Genomic DNA, 22987 nt, shown 5'->3' with positions numbered 1-22987 from the left:
AAAATAGAGTTGTTTGCTCCCACCTTCACTGTTACATGACTTTATGTGTTACAGTTTTCATTATAGTTTCTGCATTTTAATCATTTTCTTTTTTTTTTTTTTTTGAAAATGTTGAGCTCCCTTCCCGTTGAAAAGTTGGCAGTTGGCCAGCACCCATTTTTGTCAAAGGCATCCCTGTCAGCCACTGTGCAATCTGAATGGCACCTCCGCGCGTTCCAGCTTCATTACGCTGTGCCCACGGAACATATTTATGGTACATCCGTAATTTAATTTCAGGCTCTCTTGGGCTGTTTCAGAAAGCCTCCTCCTTTCCTCCTTTCCTTGATGAGGGGCAAAAAAAAAAAAAAAAACACAACAGAAACGAAAAGACCAAACTTCTTAGAGCCATCTTTTTTAAACGGCCCTTTCTTCTCCACCTGAAAGGTTCCTTCAGATTTAAATTTGAAGCATTGTGAATGCTAATTTATATCTATTAACAGGGTCTCATATCCTTGCCATGGTCTCATTTAAATGCAGGGCTCAGGGGAACCCTCTTAATTCCTTTATAGAGGAATTCAAGACCCTTTACATCAAAAAGTATAAATCATACTCCCAAATGAAGGGAGGGTGGGGGCGGTGGAGGAAGGGGGGGTTGGGGGTTGGGGGGTGGGGGGGGGATTGACGACCGGTGCTTCTGATGTGTCCCATTGGAAGCGCGAGCTGAATTTATCTCCCAGAGCTGCACAAATCCATACTCCATCGCACCGGCCTATTCCTCCTGCCCCAGGCCTCTAACTGCCACTAATGCTCCCGCTGCACACGCGTGCACACACCAACACACACACACACGCACACACACACACACACACACACACACACACACACACACACACACACACACACAACACACACACACACACACACACACACACACACACACACACAAATGCATGGCAGTGACATGCACATACACACACAAACACACACACACACACATAATGCATGACAGTGACATGCACATACAGGCACACGCACAAACACACACACACACACATAATGCATGGCAGTGGCATGCACATACTCACACAAACACACACACACACAATGCATGACAGTGACATGCACATACACGCACAGGCACACACACACACACGCACACGCACACACACACACACTCATAATGCATGACAGTGACATGCACATACACACGCACACACACAAACAATGCATGACAGTGACATGCAGATACACGCATACTGTGTCTGTGTGTGTGGGGGGGGTATGGGTGACAGTGTCACGCACAAACGCACATAAATATACCAAGTGTGTGACAGTGACACATGAATACAGGCAGTGACTCACACGGAGTGCGTGTGGGACTGAGGTGTGCGTGCACACGGATTGTACATTTTAGTGACATGTACACTTACACGTGCACACAGACTGTGCATGACAATGACATGTGCACGTGCATTTACAAATGTTCAGGCATCTGAAATACAAACAAACACACAGTTTCAAGGACAGTGGCACTTACTCACAGACATAAACACAGTGTTTGCACACATACATTCACACACACACACACACACACAGACGAGAGTCAAGAGGATTGTTATTCACATGTTCCCAGCAATCAGTTTAGGACCCTGATTCTCATTTGGACTTGTTGACAGGGCATAGCAATTTTGAATCTAAAAAGATAAAAGTCGCCATCATAAGAGATCAAATTAGCGGCAATCATTGTACAAAACAAATTAATTCGGTGCGTTTGCTCTTTTTTTTTTTTTTTTTGGTGAGTTTTGACATTTTGATGCGTTTAGAAATCAAATTACCCTTCAAAACTCTGCTCTCCTCAAAAGGAAAACAAAACAAATAGTCGTTCTCCCGGCCTGTGGAGGTTGAGCGTAAATAAATAAAAAGTGCCAGGGGCTGTTTTGTGGAAGGTGATGGAAACAATCAAAGCTTTTGGTGTTAAGTGGTGAAGGCGGCATGGGGGTTACATGCTATTTATCTGCGTGACGCCATGTGAATAAGGAGAATGTTCTCCGGGCTTTGAGTCTAATGCTCGGGGATAGTTGAGATGTTAAAATGCGTGACTGGCTCCCTTCTGAGCCTGCCACGCTCAAGTTTTTCTATTGACTTATTTATTTCTAAATGACATTTGTGCCGGCGAGATAAATCATAGTCTTACGCCACTCCTCTCCCAGTTTTCATTTTAATTGTGAGATCTGGGTGTCAGCAGTTAGTATATTGGTGTGAGTGGCCTATTGATTATTGATTTGCCGCCATTGATTGAGCTCCCCGCGGGCCCTAATCCTTTCTGATTCATTTGAATACCTCTATTCATCTTGGGATCCCGCTCTCGGGGCGAGGCGCCCTGTACCCTAATGAAAATAGATGGCCGCTTGGTAACGGGCGCGTTTCTCTCTCTTTTTGATTTATTATTTTTAATTGATATATCTGCTTTCGGGCGCGGGCGCCAGGATTACACGTGACCCCGTGTCACAGCGCCGTTTCTCTCGGCACCTGGGGGACTTTTGCGGCGGTGCGTTTTTTTGCGGTGCCTTGCGAACGGTGCGCTGTATGGTGTGTCGCTTTAATGAAGCGACGGTCTTGTCTGGGACAGTCGTCCGCATTTATCTTGGTTACTTTGTCAGATTCCGCGCAAGGGCTCTGTTGTGAAGGAGTTGGTGGCGAAAGCACGGTGGTGGGAGTGATGTCGCCTCTCGGGCCTTTTTAGCCTGGCTTCTTTTTTCAGCCGTCTGTTGAAGTCTCGGTAAAAGGCAGTTTAAAGGTCACACTTGTTGCAGGTGCATAAACGGAAATAATTACCAGTACTTTAGTTAAGTTTGGTGAAGTCTGCCACCACTGCAGTAACAGAAACAGCTAGCTACATACCGTAGCTCTAAAGGTAATCTAAAGGTGTGCATTTCCTTTTGCTTGGAGAGATTCCATGTTAATTATACCCTCTGCAAAAAGCTAAAGATTAGACCGTGTCCTTGACGAAAATTAGGGTAAAAGTAGAATTACAACTCCAATTTGACTTATCAGCACCTTGGTAATGATTCCAAATTTATCAAAGTAGTCAGACTATTTTGTCTGACTCGTATTTTATACTGATTGTCATCAGTAATCAAACAAATGAATGTGACTCCTGTTATGAATAAATTGTCAATCCAGCATATCTTTATTCATTTTCGGCAGAAACGCAACTGCGTATAATATGATGGTACTTTGAATGTTACACATTAATAAACAAAATCATTGTTGTGTCAGAGGATGGTATTGGATAATTCCATTTTTGAACAAAACTGTTTCAATATCTAGTGTATCCTCAATGTTACACAAGTCATAAGCAAAGTTTTTCATGTCCGAGAAATTAATTGCCAAGACATTACGCCTATGATTTTCTATTTATATATATTTTCTATGTATTATATTTGACACATACATTTGTATGGGGAAATATGGTAGCCACATTAGTTAATTAATTTTGCATAATTAATGTGTCTTAGTAGATGGGTGATTGCGGAGGGGGTAGACCAGAATGCCCCCTCGACTGCCCTCCCCCCCATCCCCCCATCCCCCCCATCACACCAGGCTGGCTGCTGTGTCTGCCTGCCTGTCTCTCCTCCCCTGGCCGTCCCCATGCAGGGCTGGCCCTTCCTGGCTGTGGGATGTGCAGCGTATACCCTATGGACAGCCAGGAGTATATTGCAGGTTACTGAGTTGGGGGCCGGTTTGGATCCCGGCCAGGGAAGGCACCACTGTCCTTGATCATTTCCCGTCAGGTGTACCCCAGCCTTATCGTCTGCGGCCGACTCTGCGGGGGCCGCCGTCGAACCCGGGGGGAGGGAATTTACCGAAATGGAATCGCGGAAAAAAACAACGGCGACAGTCGCTACCGATCGTGAGCTCCGGACCTGACGTAGTCAGGGAGAGGGGGCGCTGTTTCGCACCCCTAGACCTAGCCTGGTGCTACCGGGTCTCTGTAGGCAAATGGGTCAAAGCCCGATCCGGGTCCCGTCTAAATTATAAAACATTTGACGGCTACCCGGGGGTCCGGGCGCCGCCCCGAACGGAGCGGGCGTCCGCGGGGATCCTCCGCCGGGGCCACGCCGTCTTAATGAGGGAGGAAGCGGGGAGGGATGGAACCCCGCGCATTAAGAGCGGGCGCATCAGGGTATTGCTTTTAATCCTGCCGCCGCACCTCGTGAAATAATGTGCTGTTTAAACGCCCATCGATTTTGGAATTAAAAAGTTAGTTTGTGAAGATTTACTGTGGGGAGTTCAATGTCTGAGCTCTTTATCAGCCGCGCAAATGGCTGGTTATGTGCTGTCCGACAGAGGTACGATTGAGGGATCGATAGGCGCGTGATTTACTAACTGGAGTACAGGTAATCAATAAGTATAAAAGTAAATGAAATATGCATTACTGGGATTTTATTAGAGAGGGGTAGCAGGGAGAGAATAACGGTCAAGCCATTTATTTTTATACCTATTGATTATACAACATAGAGACTTCACTCAAAGCCCTCCCCTCCCCCGCTCGACTACATCCTCCCCAACGTTGTCTGATTTACGGGTTTTGAGGTCACGGAAAACGCAGCCTGTTAAGAGACATCGGGCCCTATCTCTGCACGCGTGCGGCGTGAGGTTTATATCTCAGCCTAAGATGACCCGCGTGGAAGCGCACGTCTGAAATTTTCAAGCGTTTAGTTCTTAGTTTTTTTTGGATATTAATTTTTGAAGGTCCAAAACTTGTCAATAACATGAAATGTAGTTTATGTTTGAAAAAAATACTGGCTATCTTGATTTAATTCTTTTTTTCATACCAGTGGAAAATTTATTGTTCACTTTATATAGTCCAAATGGGCTTCCAAATTGATGAAGCCCATTACCTAGCAGTGAGCATGTATACATAAACATGCACACACACACACACACACACACAGAGCACCGTAAACCCATCTGGCGAGCTGCCTACTCTTGCCACTGCCGGTCCCTCCCCCAGCTACGTAGAGAACCTTGACCTTAACTTTACATCGCAGCAATCAAGGCTGTGCCGGGGCCCCTCCCTCAATCTGGGCTCCTGACACGCGACCCCGGGGGTCAGCGGCAAAGGTAATTTGTACATCTGCGCCCAGCAGCGACAGAGATGCACGATCCCCCCCCGCACCTCCCGTTCACCCCTCCTGATATTTCTGTTAAACGTGAGGAAAAAACTCCATCAGCACCACCCAGCCGGTCCTCGCCATTAAACAGCAGGAGATTTCTCCGAGCGCTCCCGGTGTCAGCGGTGGGATATTGCTGCCCGGCTCCCTCGAGGGTTTCCCCGTCGCGACGCCTGGAGTCCGCCGGCCTCTTTACGGTGGCGAGTACGTCCGGCTTTTCTCTTCCGTTGTCCTCCTTCAGTAGGACGGGGGACACAAAGACGCCACGGGCGCTTTTGAAGGTCGCGCGTTGTGATCTTTGAATTCCGTGCGGTTTTTTTTTCCGTTTGAGAGACGTCTCCATGCCAGGGCTCCCCTCTCTCACTCGCTCTCTCTCTCTGATGCGGAGCGGCTGACTCATGCGTTTATGACTGCCCGATTAGGCTATTCTGGTGGCCTCCTTTATGTTCACAAGCTCCAAGTACACTTCAAATGGTTCAGAACTTGTAGCCTGAACCCTTATCCGTTCACAATCCATGCAACATGCAGTGTCACGCCTAATAGAACTCCGTTGGTTATCTGTGATGGACTACAAAGTGCCGGGTCTCGCCTACAAACCCCATCTGACCTACCGCATCCGCATGTACCCTCACGGCAGTCACGGCTGTTCAGCTCTTCTGATGCTGGCCAGTTAAATTAAAGGAAAAGCAAAGCTATTGGGTACGGTCCTTTCTCTAGTGGTCCTCTCAGGTCTCTGGGAGGCCTGCCCTAAGCTGGTTTGAGTCATTGGTATGATTTGTATAATCTGAGCCTCAGTATATGTTTTCCTTGTATTTTATATCAAATGCACTGTATAATAATAACAATAATACTAGTAATAATAATATAACAACAACAATTGTAATAAATATAATAATAATAATAACAGCACTAGATATTATTTAGTATAATTCTTTATTAATACTTGTGTCTGTGGCTTTCTCTCCCACCCACGCAGACAGACGAGCGTTCATCTGGGATTGCTGTGCACAGGTGACATTAAGAGGAGGAGGAAGACCACGGCTGTTCCCAGCACAGCAGGAGGTACTGTTCTCATGCGCTCTGTCCCTGTTGGTGAGGTGTACGAGGCGCGTGACTGCCCGATACAACATGGACATTTGATTAGGTAAAGCTTCCCCACCCCAGTGCTGGGTGTAGGAGACTGCTGGCTCTGTCCCTCTAGAGGTGCCATTGAATGAAATGTTAAAGTACGAAATAAAATCAAACATTACGCGTGAAAAAGAATCAAAATCTTCTCTATTCGCTTTTGTCATTAAAAAAAAAAGAAAATGTCATCAGTCGTGCAGTTTCGCAAGTATCTTCCGCGGCTAAATCAGTCGAGTGCTGTTGAGGCTTGCACCGCGTCTGTTGCGGACCCTCCATTTTAACAAGTGTTCAAGCACTCGTGCGAATGCGGCTTTCCAGCCTGTTTGTGTCCCGGAATGGGGGCTCTTGTGGAAAGAAACTCAGCCTCTATCTGCTCCTCATCTGCATATTTATGTACCTCTCAGCGAGGCTGCGTTTCACCAGACACCCGGTCTCTTCAGGGCCAACACGTGCGCACAACTGTTCCAACAAAGTACCTCTGCTCATTTGAGGGAACCGTGATGTATTTAGATTCTTCGCAGTCAATCAGTCATCGCGAGCGCAACGACGGGTCAGTTCATTAAGCGGTTTGCGATCCATCACGCTCCTCAAGACTGATTTGCATACGTTTTGTGCATTTCTCACTTCTTAGAAAAAGTTTAAAGAGCCCTAGCCCGCTCTAAGCCACTAACCCTAGCCCGGTGTTAAGTGCTAACCGTAGCCCGCTCTAAGCCACTAACCCTAGCCCGGTGTTAAGCGCTAACCGTAGCCCGCTTTTAGCCGCTAACCCTAGCCCGCTCTTAGCCAATAACCCTAGCCCGCTCTTAGCCGCTAACCCTAGCCCGCTCTTAGCCGCTAACCCTAGCTCGCTCTTAGCCGCTAACCCTAGCCCGCTTTTAGCCGCTAACCCTAGCCCGCTCTTAGCCGATAACCCTAGCTCGCTCTTAGCCGCTAACCCTAGCCCGCTTTTAGCCGCTAACCCTAGCCCGCTCTTAGCCGCTAGCCGCTCAAACGCGACCCGCCGCTAACCGAGCCCGTCCTGAAGGTTCGCTAGTTTTTGGCTCTCGAGCTCTTGTCACGTCACGACCGGCGCTCAGGAAGTCGGGTGCGAGACGGGCGTCCGGGATGCGGTTGGGGAGGGGGGGCGGGGCGTGACGGGAAGGGGCCCGCGTCGGAGGTGGCACCGCCGGGCGAGCCGCGCTCCCGTTTGGGCCGGCGCGGCCGGCGTTTTTTCATTAGCCTGATGGCTCCTCTCGGCGCGTCTTTGCGGGATTGAAATCTGAATTGGTTTGTCCACCTCATTGCTAAAAGTCCCCTCTGCCTGCGCCGCGCGCCCGGCCGCTGCGTGTCATTTAAATAACAAATGCTGGTGGTTTCCTGATTTAGTGCGGGGCGCTGGCCTCTGATGTATATTAATATCGCCGTGCAGTGCACTGTACTGGGGTCCATCATTCATTTGGATAAAAGAGGTGGAATTTAAAAACAGCCTATGTTTTACTGGGATACAGATCGCATTCATTTATTGTACTGAGTGATGGAGCGGCCCGTAACTCCGTCCTTCACCTCTCTGCGCCATGCCGGTTCCCATAAAACTAAAAAAAGATCCACCCGTGGCCCCTCAACACCCCTCCCTCCACCACCATCCCCCCCCCCCCCCTCCCGTGCACACACTGTGGGGATGGGGGAACCGGGAACAGGGTGGCCCTTCCTACCACCTGCCCCCTTAAAACTATGGCGCCTCCGGGGATTCACAAGCGCAAATTTCAATTTTTCACTGTGATTTTTGTTAGTCTGAAACCCCCCTTCCCCTTCCCCCCCCCACGCCAATAACGCTACGCTTGGCCTATTTAACGTTAAATAGCATGTAATGAATCTGTAGTCTTGCATCACCCTCCTTTTCGAAAAAGAAAAATGCCCAAGTTTATTTTCACTCTGTTTTTCTCCCTCTGTCTGTGCCGGGGTGTGTTTTTTCTGCTTCGGGAGTCTGGAGTGATTTATCATGTAGAGGATGTCATCCAATGTCAGTTTCTGTGGCTGCAGGGGCGCTGTATAAATCTTGAGTTTGTTGCTACACCGTTCCCTGCCTTGTCTTGGCAATATTCAGAGAGCGAGGGGATGCACCATTTTCTTTTCTTTTTTTTTAAGGTTTCACAATTTATTTGTACCAATGCGTATTTGTAGTAGGTTGTCCTGTTTTCTCTGAGTTCTTTATCTCTAGTAGTGAATATTTTGCTGCAATATATGTACTTATGCAAAGATCTTTATTTGAATGCGTTTGTTTTATTTGAATTAGAATTTGAATGATTGAGAGCTGGTTCTGAGCTTGTTAGTAAGAAATACTATTTTTGTTGGTACTGTGTGTGTGTGTGTGCTTGTCTATGGCCCAGTATATCTTAGTGCCTGGAATATTGTGAAGTCTGCACTGAATATGGTGGTGTTGTGTGTTGTGTGTCGTGATCGTGTGTATCTGGTGTGTGTGTGGTTGTGATGTGTGTTGTGTTGTGTGTTTGTGTGTGTGTGATCAGTGTGTTGTACTGTGTGTGTGTGTGTGTGTGAGTCAGTGACTTGGTTAATACCTGCATGTGTGTCTCTGTGTGTGTGAGTGAGTCAGTGACTCGGGTAATACCCTCGTGTGTGTGTGTGTGTGTGTGAGTCAGTGAATCGGTTAATACCTGCGTGTGTGTGTGTGTGTGTGTGTGTGAGTGGTCAGAGTGACATCGGGTAAATACCCTGTGTGTGGTGTTGTGTGGTCAGTGACTCGGTATACTCTGTGTCGCGCAGCTTTGTGAGTGTGAAGCTGTGCTTGCGTATGTGTGACTGGCTGAAGGGCCACTTTCAGCCCTGTGATGAGGAGTGAAGGTGGGTGGTAGCAGGTAGCATCCCCGAGGGCTCCTCAGGGCAGTGCTGGAATTGTACCCAGCTGCGGTTTAGCCTTCCAGCTGCACATCATTAGCACCTAGCAGCTGTGGTGTTGCAGTTGACTGTGAAGAACCCATCCACCCAGACGTCTGCTGTAATGGCAGCCCTCTCCCTTCTGCCGGGCTAAGCCTCCTGCACCGTTCATCACCGCAAGCATCTGTGTGACAGAAAACGCAAAGTTCTGCATTCACGTTCAGCTATGATGAGCTTCACCCTAAGTCTACTGTACTAAATATTGATTGAGTAGTGGTTAGGGGACATGCCATTATGTTTTTGTTATTTTAACTTGGCAGGTGTTTGTGTTCAGGCAACAGATACTTTCAGGCATCTGTTCGGGTAAAAAGACCTATTGTTAACATTGTTACGAACATTGCTTTTTTAAGCTAGAGATAACAGGTATCAGAGCTAATTAATGCTAATAATAATTTTTAACATTTCATTATTATTAAGTGTCAGAAAATGTATAACAAATCATTTAAAATGATTATTATCATATGCAAAAGCAAGTGCAATAAAACTGTCTAATTAGTTAAAAAAAAAAAAAAATGTATTGTATGAAATTGGTTTGTTTTTGAGCCAGATTCTCTTTAGGGCCTGTTTACTCCATTTATAACAGATACATCAGATGTAAGTAGTAATTTAGTGACATCTAAAGGCCTTGCCTGATGCCATGTCTGAATTTTCCATGTCTGGGTGTCTGGGATATGGCTAAACCTTCGGTCACACCCGACTCCAGCGTTAGATGTGCCTGGTACGGAGTTTTAAATAGTTCAGTCCAGGTGAACTCTCAGCAGGATCCTTCAGAGAGGTAAAAGAACACCCAGCACCAGACCGCTGTTCTCCAGCAAGTTGGCTGTACCTGTTTTTATTTGGGGCATGAACGCTCCCATGGAGAAGCCCCGCCCTCCCGCGCAGGCCATCCTTTAGCCCCCCCATGCGAGCTCCTCTCCTTGCTGGAAGAGGGCTGGGTCGTTGACAGATCACCTGCGTCTGGGGCCCGAGCGTTCCTCCCCGGGCGGGCCGGCCCCCTCTCATTAATGCCCGCGCCAGAGCGAGGGCCACATGGCAGCACATGACGAATAACGCCACCACTCAGCCATCACTTCTGCTGACAGAATTGCAGCCCACCGCACTATTTCGCCCTCGCCCGTTTGCCTCCTGCGTCCTTCAGAGCCCACCTCCTCCTCCTCCACCACGCCACGCGCCGCTCCCCTCTCCTCTGCTCTCCCGCCGACGCCGCCACCGCCGCCGCAACTCCTGCCGTGGAAAAAGAAGAAGAAGAAAAAAAAGAAAAGTTTCGCCCGTCGAACTCGGCCGAGGCCTCGGGGCGCGTTCCGCGCGAGTTCCGCGCCACGCTTCGGCTACGTGACGCTGCTCTTCGGCCCTCCTTTGGCGCCGTCGGACCGTGCGAACGCTCCCCCCCACCCCCCCCTCTTTGCGCGCGATATTCCTGAACGCGTAGAAGGCGCCCCTCCCCCCCGCGCTGCGCCCCCCCTCGTCTTTTGAGGAGCGGGGACCCAGATGGGCGTTCATGCACACTCGGGTTTTATTTTTAGGTGGGGGGTGTGTTTCTTTGAGCGTTCGAGGTCGCGCCGAACGTGCGGTTCAGAAGCAGTAATAAATGTTCTTCCCTCGCGCCGTGAAGTAGAGGCTGGCGGCTGGTCAGCTCGCGCTGGCTAATTATTAAACGCTCCTTCAGTTGTGTTCATTTAACCGTTCGAATCAGCCGAGCCATTACTGGCAATGTATAATTAGCTGATTAAGAAACAGAGGGTGGGAGCTGCCAAAAGGAGCAGTGAAGTGATTGTTTTTTAGAGAGCTGGTGCAGTTAAGATGTTTTCATTTTCCAGTTCATTATTGCACAAAACAAACGCGAGAGCACATTAATTATAGTCCAGATATTGTCAAATCTGGTTGTATCTCTGAAAGTGTGTTGCATTGTTTGATCCTTTTTACGGTTCAGAAATAATACAGTTGTAACAATTATACTTGGCTTCAGTAATGTTTTTTTGTACTTTGTTTGGTAGTAGCCTTATGCCGGAGAAGTCCAGAATTTCTGTACTCACAAATTACAAGGGATAGGACTTCTGATAAGACAAAAACATGCTTAATTTTAAGACATAAATAATTGGCATCAGCCTTTGTGTTCTGTTTAACCCCTTTTGGGTACCCAAATGCTATAAATGACCCCTTAATATTTCCAGTGCAAGGTGCTAATGTACTGTAACACATTAACATTCTTTATATTCTACTGAAGGTACAAGTGGCACTGAATTAACCTACAAAGAGAAAATTCTGCAGACTAAAATGGCATAAAGACACATTCCCAACTGTTGCTTTTCCATTTGAATCTCATTTGAGTGAAAAGATTGAATCAGCACGCTTTGGCTTTGAGGTTAAGTTTATTTTTTTTATAATTTCACTGTACCGTACCGTGACACACAAAAAAAAAAAAAGAATGAAAGGTTTTAATTTTAAGTCAATCTCGGCTGGAACATGCACACTTCTAACCCAGCTGACCTGGTCGATTTGAACGCTGGCCACGGTGATCATGTGCAGATTGGCTTGGTTTTCATAACTTTGACCGTGATTCACCCGAGGTAATTGAGTTTGGGTTTAACAGAAACCAAGGTTAACCATCATTCCCTCAAGAAATATTAATCAATTATTCTCCCTGCCGGATCAGCTCTGAAGGTAACTCATCTGGAAAGAGGCACGGGGAGATATAATGGGAAGTGGCAAAGGCGGTGGTGAGTGAGCGCTGTAATGCCTAATCCTTTGAGACAGCCGAGTGCGGCAGTGTCAGTTTTGGTCCTCCGCCCTGTGTTCTCGGGGCCCGGCGTTCACGCCGTCTGCGCAGCCTGCGCAGACGCTCGCGCAGCCTTGCCCGGGATTGTTTATTAAGAACTGACAGTTGGCGAAGCTCTCGCCTGAAGCTAATGGATGTTCCTGTTCGGGAATGAAGTGCCGTATTGGACAGAGTGGGCTGTGATTAAAATACTCACTTTGACTTTGTGACGTCTTGATAGAGTGGTAGCCGTTAAAAATAAATGATCTCGTCTCTTTTAATATATGCCCTCTTTGTTTCTCTTGGGTTAGCCGTTGAAATTCAGTTATAAGAGCTGTCTTGATGCTGCGTGTAAATTCACAAAGGTTTCGAACGACCCCAGCCATATTTTGGTTCTATAAATAGCGTATTTGAAATGGGGAAAAAAGCAGAAACTATTATATCCAGAGCTGCAGTGGAGTGGAACTTGGCTGGGGAGTGGTATGCTTCAATATGCTCCGAAATGCTATTTCAGTTCAGGTCTCACCAGGTATTGCATATTGTGTCAGTGCCACTTGTGAATTGTGCCTCATACACATTATACATTAGACATCAAACGCATTATGTTTTACAAGCTCCTTTAATTAACCATGCCAGTTTGCAATGACTTTAGCCTGGTTTTTAATGAATTTTGAAGGCACTGAAACTGTGCCTTGGCTCACCTTAGAATCATACACTGTGTCCAGGCCTATGAGCCAGGGTATTTACACTGGCAAACACCTAACAGTTTCTGCAGTTGGACATTTTCCCCCAATTCGTGTTCATGTTTTTTCACCACCAGTGAGTGACTGTCAGCACCCAGTGAAAAATAGCCATTCAGTCACATAGTCAATGGTTTTCTGTAAGCTGGGATGTTTTCTTAGTAGAACCGCTGGAAATAAAGCACTCATGGAAAGAAAGAGGGAAAAGAAAGGAGAAAGATACGATGCAAAATGAGTGAGGGGCAAGCTAAAAATAGTGTTCAGTAACAGAAGATGAGGAATTTATTGAGCAGTGGCTACAGTTTGAGGGCCTTTTTAATCTGTCCACAAACAGCTACCACTGCAAAAAAACCGAAGCACAATAAGTGGAAAGAAATCATGGGCAGGCTTGATACGTTCTGGTAACTGCTTTATAGCCTGATCGTGTGGCCTCTGTGACTAGTGTGTGGCACCAAATGTCTACAAATTTCTTCTAGAGTCCCGAGATGATGCCACTTGTGTGACGGTTTGATTTCAAAATGTGTGTGATAGGTCAACCCTGATTTTGTTGTTGTTGATTACTAATTTGTAATCTTCGAAAGGCACTGTATTTGGTTAATTCATATAAGCCATGTAATTTACTGTAATTTAGGTACAAATATTGCTTTGTAATATTATTTTACTCAATAGATCCAGTCTTTACCGAGATAGTGAGCTATATGCATTTCCTGTCAACAGCCAACAAGATACTGTGTATTTCTATACGTTTCCTGAATATGATATAAAAAATATGATCTAAATTCTAATTATGAAATGGGAAATACCGCCAATAGCACGAATATGGGGTCTTAGGTAATATCACTGAAAAGTATAATGGAATGTTTTAAAGCAGAGCATGGCAGCATGCAATGAACCTACAGCTGTCTCATTTGAAATTTCTCAGTTGGTCAAAGCATCTGAAAACAGAGCTGTCTGGACACAGGGCCATAGTGTGAAGTGAAAGGGGAGAAGAAGAGTGTGAGGTGGAGGTTAAATGGAGACTTTTCCAGTGGGTGAGAGGGTGTGGAAATAGGGATTGAGTCTGGAGTGCAAGCTGGGCGAGTCGTGGTGTTGTCTGCTGTAGAACGAGGGTGAAACTGGGCAGGTGAAACTGGGCAGGGGGAGTGACCAGGACTGACCTCAGTGTTTGTGCTCTCCTCCCTCAGCCTGCATCCCCTTCCAGGAGGACAGTCTGAGCGAGGCGGCGGAAGGTTCCAGAAACGAGAGCCGGCCCCTGGGCATGGAGTCCACCGGAGGAGGCCACATGGCTTCGGAGAAGCAGGACTTCATCAAACCCGGGACATTCTTCAGCATGCAGAGGGAGCAAGAGGAGGACTGAGGGGCCAGGGGGAGAGGCGGGCACTCCCCCATGGCTCCTTCCCTAAACTGGGGGGGTGGGGGGGGGGGTGCTATGCTGGGTGTGTTCAGAGAGAGATCTAAATTACATCTGATAACGGCAAGTTGTTAAACTGATTTTAAGCGGGGGAAAAAAGAAGCGTTCGCAGGGACTCAGATTGCTGCTCCTCTGCACCGTGCTGAAAGGAGCCCTCACGCGCGGCACTTAAAGGATGAAAAAAATGTTAATGCAATCAAGCCTGTTAATCACTTCTCTCTCAGTCATTTCCACGAGCGGCGAGGAGGTTTCAAGGGCCACTAACGAAGTAACCTCGACGCGGCCGCGCCACCCGGGACCCGCGGGGGCCGCCGCGCCGGGCTCCGAGCCGCCCCGCCCCCCCGCCCGCCCAAACAATTATGCCCCGTTCGAGTTGTTATGCATTTGCCTGCAGGGACGCTAAAACGATGGGGGGGGGGAGGGTGTTTTAAAGACCCCCGCGTCAAACCAACAGGTACCGCGGCGCGCTAACAGACAGATACGAGGGCGTCAGAAAGCCGCGGTACCTCCCGCTGGTCGGGTTCAGAGACGCACCTTTCCGAAAGCCAGCCCCACAAAGAACAGGCCTCCTATTAGCATGGATTTGAAAATGTGCGCACACCACAAAGGCTCTCATTTGCACAACAGAGGGAGTCTGTGTTTTGGTCCCTCCCGGGGGTAGTCCTTTTTCCTGTGCGCACCTTCTATATTCAAATTTCCCCCCACATTAAAGTTGGCGACAGCCAAGCCTCAAAAATGAATTTCCAACATTAAAGCGGTGAGTAATGTTTGTTGATGTGTGTGGGTCTGAGCCGAGGAACGCTTCTCCTCACCTCCCAGCCTCATTTGTACTTTGTTTTGGCGCATGTTACATAAATGACAAGAGAGCAGCTCAATTTAGCATGTAATGTCATTTCTCGTTGTCTGTGCCTATTCGAGGGAAAGCAAGTCCCTCTGTTTCAACATGGTAGCGTGAGTTACTTCTGTGCATTTGGAGTCATGTAGAAGCAACGAATAGTTCCGCAAAACTAAAACTCTTCAGTATTCGTGACAAATCTGTATTTTTTTTTTTTTACTAGTGAGCCGGTGACTTATTATTTAAAAAAAAAAAAAAAAAGTGTTCTGGCCAAAAGTTCACTGACGGCCTTAAAATATGGAAATGTGGCCGCCGCGAGTATCTGAGCGCGGCAGACCCCGTCTGAGAGCGAACGGGGGGCCCGGGAGAGGCGCGGAGCCGGGCCGACCGGCCGTCGGCGGGGCGATGAAAGGAGCGGTGATTAAAAAGGGATCCCCGGCCCCGTTTGATGTGGCGCGGGGAACAGCGGTTCCGGCTGTGAGGCCCGGCGCTGGAGAACACAGAGGGGCGAGCGCCCCCCCCGCCCCCCCTCCCGGTTAGGGGCCGGCGTGCTAACGCTCCCGCAGATGAAGGCCGAGGGTGACGCACGCACGCGCTACGCGGGGAAGGATTAGAACCGCGGGACCTGACTGGCTGGCCCGGCTCGACCGCGGGGCGGTCAGCGAACGAGGGCGTCCCCTCGAAACCCCCGCAGCGGTGGGCCTGTGATTGTGTGTGCGCCTGCTGGAGAAACCAGGTGTCTTCTGCACGTCTTCGTTGGGGAAAAAGGCAGGTGTTAACAAAGAGAATGCGGGCTCATGCAGTGCTGGACTGCTGGTGGTCTCCAGTTTGTCTGGATGGGGTCTCTGATCCATTCTTAAGATGCCAAGAGACATGTCCGTGTCATATGTAGTAAACCGGGCTGGGGGGGGGCTGTGCCTTTTGTCCCCCACACACTTGTAATTAGCAGTCACTATGTTGATGACCCCCTGGCTCCACCCTCCTCCCCCCCCCACCCTCTGAATATTGTCCTCAATGGATTTCCAATGGCCAGGAACTTGGAGATAGTCACGTGAACAGAGTCAATTACCCTGTTACAGTTAAGAAATCCACCAGGCTGATACTGCTCATATTTCATCCCCGGTAAGGATTACCTGTCAGGCCCAGAGGAGATGTATTGATCTGTTTTCCTTTTTCCGGCAGCAATCACCTGACAAAGGCACCTAGGACCTGGGTGAATGAGTGATGCCCGCCCCGTCCCCCGCACCCCCCCCACCCCACCCCCCACGGGGGGCTTCCGCTGACCCAGTGACAGGGGGGATAATGTAGTCATAAACTCTGCATGAACTTGAGGGGAGTCGACTCTCTTCCCCCAATCCGACCCCCCGGCCGGCCACCGCTCCCCCCGCCTCGAGCCAACCCGCCTCCCCTCGGTCGGAGCGTCATCGATTATTTATTCATGCTAATTGCGCCATTCGGAGTGGATAACGAGACGGGGTCGGGACACGCCTATGCAAACACGCGGAGAGTTCAGCCTTTCATTCACGGCTGGGCGGCACGTGAACTCCCCCCCTGGTGCTTAGTCTGCAGTCATTTCATCCATTCATAAATGGAGCCCATGTACGATGCTGAAATTCACACCGTTTCTCCCATTGTTGTGAATGGAGGGTAAAATATTCACAGGGCGAGGCTAAGATTAAATATGACAGCATTACCATAGAAGATAGTTATAGTCACCATGCCCATGCCCATGGTATCAGTCCCTAATGACACATGCAGTTTTATATTTTGAAATGTATATTTATGGCAGTGTTTCTGTGTTGTAAAGTAAATTTATATTGCCAACAACAGTGAATCAATAAAATAGATCAATCTCGAAAGATAGACTCCGTAATGTAGAAATTAGGAAGGCGTTCTTTGAATCGGTTTCTTCTTTTATGTGTGTGAAACAAGACTTGGTATAAAGTATTACAAAATATATGGTAAAATAATTGCTCTTTTTAAAGTCTTTCAGAACAGGATTTCCTGTTAAACGTAACACGAAGGTGCTAACATATTACAGTGTAAATTCATTGCTCCTTCAGAAATTTTATGGCAGCTGAGATTTTTTTGGGAAGATTTTTAATTATATTTTTTGCCTTGTTTTACGGGGATAGGGGAAGGAAGTTGACCTATTAAAATAGTAATATCCCAGAACTGCCTATGTTGCACGTAATGTGGATACAGCATATTTCCACAAAGAGATTGAAACCATCCAATATTTAACGTAAACTAGCTGTGTCATCGTTATTACTTTTAGTAAGAAATTGACTACCAGAACTCTATCCGTAAGCTCCTTGTACATTGTCTACTGAGTCAGGGGTTACGAGCGCTCTCTCTCCCTGCATTTTCCAGTAGGCCGAGTTGATGTCAAGGTCCTTAGGCAGCTTTTTCATACGAGCGAGAAATTAGCACAATCTTGTTAGTCGTAACCGTATCTTAATCCTAGCTGTGGACGCATGCATAATTACTATGCCATTGCAGATGATCCAATGAGGAATGTTTCCCGCCTTGAGAGCCTGCTCTGCTTATTATTCAGTGTTAAGTACGTAGTGTGATGTACGTGTAGATATTACACATCTCTTCAGGTTTGTATCCCATTTCTTTAAAGTAGGTACATCATCTGGAATGTGAAATAATCGCAAGGTTAAAAAAGAACGCATCATTATTCCATCTCCACTTTTCTTCAGTGGCGGTAGATTAATAGCCAAATAAGGAATGGAATTAATCTGAATCTCGAGTTGTAATATCAGAAGTACGTAGTATGGCTTTCTGTGGTCCCTGGATGTAGATAACATGTTACTGCAGCAATTGTTTGTCATACTGTGAATACATGTTAATATGAAAAGGCCTGCATGTTCTCTTGGTAAAATTACAGACCTTGTGTGACTTATAAATGATCCTCCTATCACACTGCTTCATTTAAGAACTGTAGAGCATTCATTTGAAGTACCGGATATGTAGATTTGTCAGGGATGTTAATGATTATTTGCTCATCTGTTTATTTTGTGGTGCTATTATTAACAGTACATTTTTACCCTTCTGCTATGTTTTTCATAACTGTTTACTTGGGTAAACCTTTCTCTGTCCCTTCACAAGGAAGGCACTGTATGACCAAAGACTAAAAGGGAATGCATTAGAGTTTGATGCTTAAATACATTTCATAAGAATGTAACTAGTTTGGGGAGATGCTTAAAATGTACAATTGACTTTTACTGTTTTAATTTACTCTAAAATAATTTTCTAGTCTGTACATATATTTTAAACATTGGGTTTTAGTGTATACTTTGGCAGCTATCTAGTATACAGTTACACAAACCAATGAACATTTTTCTTTTTAATGGAAAACATAAATCATGGCAGGAGGCATTATGCACTACAAATGAACATCCACTAGCACAATGGCTGGCCTGATGATGTCATATTTGTTGGAATGGGCATCCAGTTTTTACAGATCAATTCTTTATAGCAGAAAAGGCCAAACTCTAGTGCAGTATAAATTTGTAGCGCAACTGGAGCCACCATTAGAATTAATCAGGCTTTCTTTTCTAAATAATAAAAATAAATAAAAGTTAATTCAGTTGAACACATTTGTTGAAGTGAAGAACATTCTTTTAAGTATCCACAATATTCCTAAGCACAATATGCTGGCTTAAGTTTTCAGTTTAATGTTTGGTAAGGTAAGCTAACAAGATCTGAAAGTGCCAGGCTATAGAAAAATAGCAGGCTACCGAATCTTGTAAAAATAATTTCCATTAAATTACATTTTGGGGCTAGTTCCTTATAAGCAGTGTAATTTCAGTTAAACATTAACATTTATATGGAGTCACCAAATAATATTAAGAAAAAAACCTTACTTTTCTTTTGCTAGACTGGGGGATACCTGCCGCCTACCCAGAATTCCAAGAATCTCCTGAAAAATGACTGTAGGATGAATAGTAATTTGTACAAATTTTTTTTTGGTGACCTGCTAACTGCTATATTTACTCCAACCATATGCTGTAGGTTGGTGTCCTTTGCTACTAGCCATCTAGCTTGCTGGTTGAAAAATTCTGTGGTCCAGCAAAACAAACGAGTGTATGTATTTGAGCTGGATGGCCATGTAGTTTGTTCAGGCAAATTATTTGTTTTGTTTTATGGGACATGTTCTGTTTTGGCTCTATAGGGATACAGATATGCCTGTGAGTCTCTAACTTTTCATTCTCTATGTAGCTAGCTAATGTAACAACATGGTCTCCAATGACAAAGCAAGACATAATGCTCTAAAACAACATAAATTGATGCACTTGGCTGCTTCAGCTAGTTTTAGCTATTGCAGCTGGTATTTTTAAATGTCCTATTATTTTGAAATCTGCCTTCAAAGAATATGTTCGTTAATTAGCTTAACTATTGATTTGATTTGTAGGATGGCAAAAAAGTATTTGCAAGCTTGTCTCCTTCCATAGTTTGCATATATTTAGCTCATGTCCAGTCCATAATTTACTGACAGTAAAATGGATTTAAGGTTGCTAGCTTACTATCAATTCATCTTGGACAAGTATTCACAACTGTGAGGATACAGGTGTGCCTCTGAGCTTTTAAAAAAATATAACATCATATCTGTCAACTGCAAATCACTGGACAGCATAAATAGTTAGCCTTCTAGCTAGCTGCAGATGCCCCCTTAGTAATTTTAAAATGCCATTTATTCATATTCTCTGTCTGATAAAAGTGGAATGATCGTCTCTATCTTTTGTGCGTAATGGCCATAGTTCTGTCTTTCATTTGTTTAATTCTAACGTGGACGTGTCTTTGTTACAAACTTGCAGATTAGCTTTGCATTTACCTGATCATCATGCACCTGCACAGGAAAGCGAAAGTTGGGGGCCTACTGCTTTTCTGGAAAGGTGACTGGTTAGGAATATTGTGGATAAGACTTTCCTGTTGGCTTGCCCTTGCAGTCTAACCTCTCAAACTTTATGGAGTTTTTTAATGACAGACATGTCATATTCTAGCGGTTGTGAATTTGGACCAGATCCACCACATCTGGAAAAAGAATGGAAATATACATATTAATAATAATATTTTGGGCCGATGCTTGGGAAGTGATTAAAAGCCTCTGGTTCTTTATCACCACACTGTTAGTCCAAGTGTATTTATTCCATTTTATTTTGTTATTGAATTATAAAACTGCAAGTGTTCAGGAGGACCCTGTTATGTTTGTGTTGTTTACTCCTTAGGTTAATTGTTTTTGTATGTGTACTCTGCTGGTATACTGTATGTTATGACTTATGACCATTAACTGGAAAAGATTGACATATGTATTATTCCAATAAACAAAAATTCAAAAGCAATCAGGGGGTTGTGTTTATGTGGTCTGTATTCTGAGAATACCTGTCCTCTGTAGGTACTGCGCCTACAGTAGAATGTGGACGTGCTCCTGTGGTGTCTGGTGCTATTCTGTGAGGCAAATAAGGTAAGTGTTGCGGTACTGAGTTAGACGGGCGAAGCGTACACACGGACTAATGATGTCTCCTGTCCCCGCTGTCTAGGTCTGGGGTGAGCGCGTAGGGTATTTTGTTCTCAGCACACCACGGCTCTCCACATCAGTTTTTCCCTCCTTTTTTGGTAAGTAACAGACATTCTCTTTGGATACTTTTCTTCATTATTAGAACTCTTCCGTTCTCACGGCACGTTTAAGTTGACTGTGGTGGCTGTTTACGTCTTTCTGCGTTTAAAACCCCTCAGAAGGGAGTTCTGAGATGCTGTAATATCCAGCTGTGGAATGTGAGCACTTGCACACAGCAAAATTCATTTAAAGTTTTGGTCTTTATGGTTATAATGGTAAAACCTGATTTCGTTCAAGTTCATTGATGTGAGATTCAAGGCAAGATGTGAGCGAGAGAGTACTATTTGGGTAATCAAGTAGACAAAACAGCCCAAACCCTACAAATCCCATGTGCAACTCTTAAGCCAAAGTAAACACAACCAACGTTCCTAAATTGCTTTGGCTGAGAGAAGACTAACGAGGCTTTGGGAGGTAAATCAATAGGTCCCCCACTGTTAATCTTTTGGTCCGACGGAGAAGGAGTCTGCTGCCACTTCGTCGTACGTTGAGAACCAAGCAAATCACTCCGTGCTCCGGCAGTCAAGAGCTACAAATCGCATCTTCTGCTGTCTGTCTTTTTCTACTCCCGCCTTCCTCTTCAGTAGATTGATGGTGAAATGGAAGAAAAATCAATGGCTTCCTCTAGTCAGAAAGAGCAAGCTTTGTCATGTTTAAGAGTTTGATGTGCAGTCACAGAGTCGGTCACAAGGCCGGCACCCACTACAAATCAGTCACTCTCCCCCCCCCCCTCCTCCTCCGTGGCCCTTTGTTTCATGGCTGGCTCCAGGCAGGGAAATGAGCTTATTTCAAACAGTGATTTACATAAGGTTTGCCTTTGCCTGTCTCCCTGGCCTCACCTTTTTTTTCCTGTGGCGGCCGCTGCCCGTCGTCAGGAGGGCGAGCGGCGCGGGGGGCCGGCTTGAAGGGGCCCAGCCTCTGATTTGTGGCAATTACTGAAGTCTGTTTGTCCTCTGCTTCCTCTGTGTGTCCGCAAGAGCCTGGCCTGGAACGGCCCAGGGGAATCGTGTATGGGGAGGTCAGCTATGTAGTCGTGTGTAGATGGTGTAATGGGTGTGGTCTGCGTGCTGGGAGGTCCTGGTTGTCTCTGAGGAGAACCTGGACTGGTCTCTCATCCCTTCTCCTGGAGAACATGGATCAGGTCTGAATAACAGAGCAGCCACCTCCCCGTTCACCCGCACTGGCACAGGGACAGATGAAAAAGAGGCAGAACGGCTCATCTCCCATCATGCCTCATCCCGTTCCTTTAAAGTCGTCATCGGACGGAGTGTAGCACAGTGGGTAAGGAACTGGGCTTGTAACCGAAAGGTCGCAGGTTCGATTCCCGGGTAAGGACACTGCAGTTGTACCCTTGAGCAAGGTACTTAACCGGAATTGCTTCAGTATATATCCAGCTGTATAAATGGATACAATGTAAAAATGCTATGTAAAAGTTGTGTAAGTCGCTCTGGATAAGAGCGTCTGCTAAATGCCTGTAATGTAATGTAATGTTTAGAGCGGTTCCTCTGGCACACTTGGACCCCAGATGCATTTAGAAACTCGTCCCTCTGCTTGTTTGGGCTCAGTGCCTGGCACGGTTCGCGTAGGATAAACAAGTTACCGGAGAGCGGACGCGCGCTCACCCGCGGCCCGAGCGCTGACCGCATTCGTACGCGGCGCCTTGGCGCAGCAGCAGTCTGGCATGCGCGGGTGCTGATTTGTACGCCGAAGGAAGCGCGTCTCCGCGGTCGCGGGTTCGCCCGTTTTATTTATCCTGCACCTGCAGGCCGGACTCCGGGAGCAGCGGCGGCGGCCCCCGGGCGTGATTGCGCCATTTATTGTGCGCCGTGTTTGCGATGATCCGGAGCTGGGCGCCGACGCCTCTCCCCCGCATTAGAACAGCACCATTCCTTTTCATTCTCCTGGCATTTTAATCAGAGCGTTATGAGGTTCAGCGGGTGAGGTACGCCGAAAGTTGTGTTTCCTGACAGCCAATAAAAACCTTATAATCTCTGTGATTCAAGCGGCCCATTTTAAAAATACTAACTAGCGCTATCACTCAGGCCTCCCTCTTCCTTTTAATACCCTTTTTTTATTTAATATACAGCCCATGAAAAATGAGAGACTCCCGGCTTGGCGTGTAGATATTTTGTTGCTGATGATGCGAGACGAATTTCCATCACAGCTTTGTTTCCACTCGGTGAGCGGATAATCTTTTACAGCGCAGGGGGAGAGCGCCGCGCCCATCAATCTCCCGGGCTTATGGCTGCCGTTCAGTCGCATTACCCAACCAGAACGCACACACACACACACGTACACACGCGCGCGCACACACAAGCGCGCACACGGACCGGTGCGGGACGGGAGGTTCTGATGGACTCGGGCGAAGAACCCGAGGGTCCCTCACGTCCATCTTTGCGTAGATTTAAAAC

The 22987-nt window shown here is 46.6% G+C and overlaps 1 protein-coding gene and 1 long non-coding RNA gene across 3 annotated transcripts in view; both read left to right on the top strand.

Annotated features, from left to right (window-relative positions):
• The window catches only part of LOC135251025 (G patch domain-containing protein 2-like), a 36755-nt gene extending 16451 nt beyond the window's left edge, over positions 1-20304 (top strand). For both annotated transcript variants that reach the window (XM_064327976.1, XM_064327985.1), the window contains exons 9-10: positions 6133-6218; positions 13892-20304. In XM_064327976.1, coding sequence (XP_064184046.1) covers positions 6133-6218; positions 13892-14064 — 259 coding nt within the window. In that variant the 3' untranslated portion in view covers positions 14065-20304. The remainder of the gene's footprint in view (positions 1-6132; positions 6219-13891) is intronic.
• Positions 8802-9725, top strand: LOC135251033 (uncharacterized). The gene is made up of 2 exons (XR_010329069.1): positions 8802-8906; positions 9042-9725. It is a non-coding gene; the product is annotated as an uncharacterized LOC135251033 (long non-coding RNA).
• Positions 20305-22987: the final 2683 nt, after the last annotated feature.

This window comes from Anguilla rostrata, chromosome 1 (assembly GCF_018555375.3).
Source record: "Anguilla rostrata isolate EN2019 chromosome 1, ASM1855537v3, whole genome shotgun sequence".
NCBI classification, from domain to species: Eukaryota; Metazoa; Chordata; class Actinopteri; order Anguilliformes; family Anguillidae; genus Anguilla; species Anguilla rostrata.
This window is presented reverse-complemented; position numbering and strand designations above follow the sequence as displayed.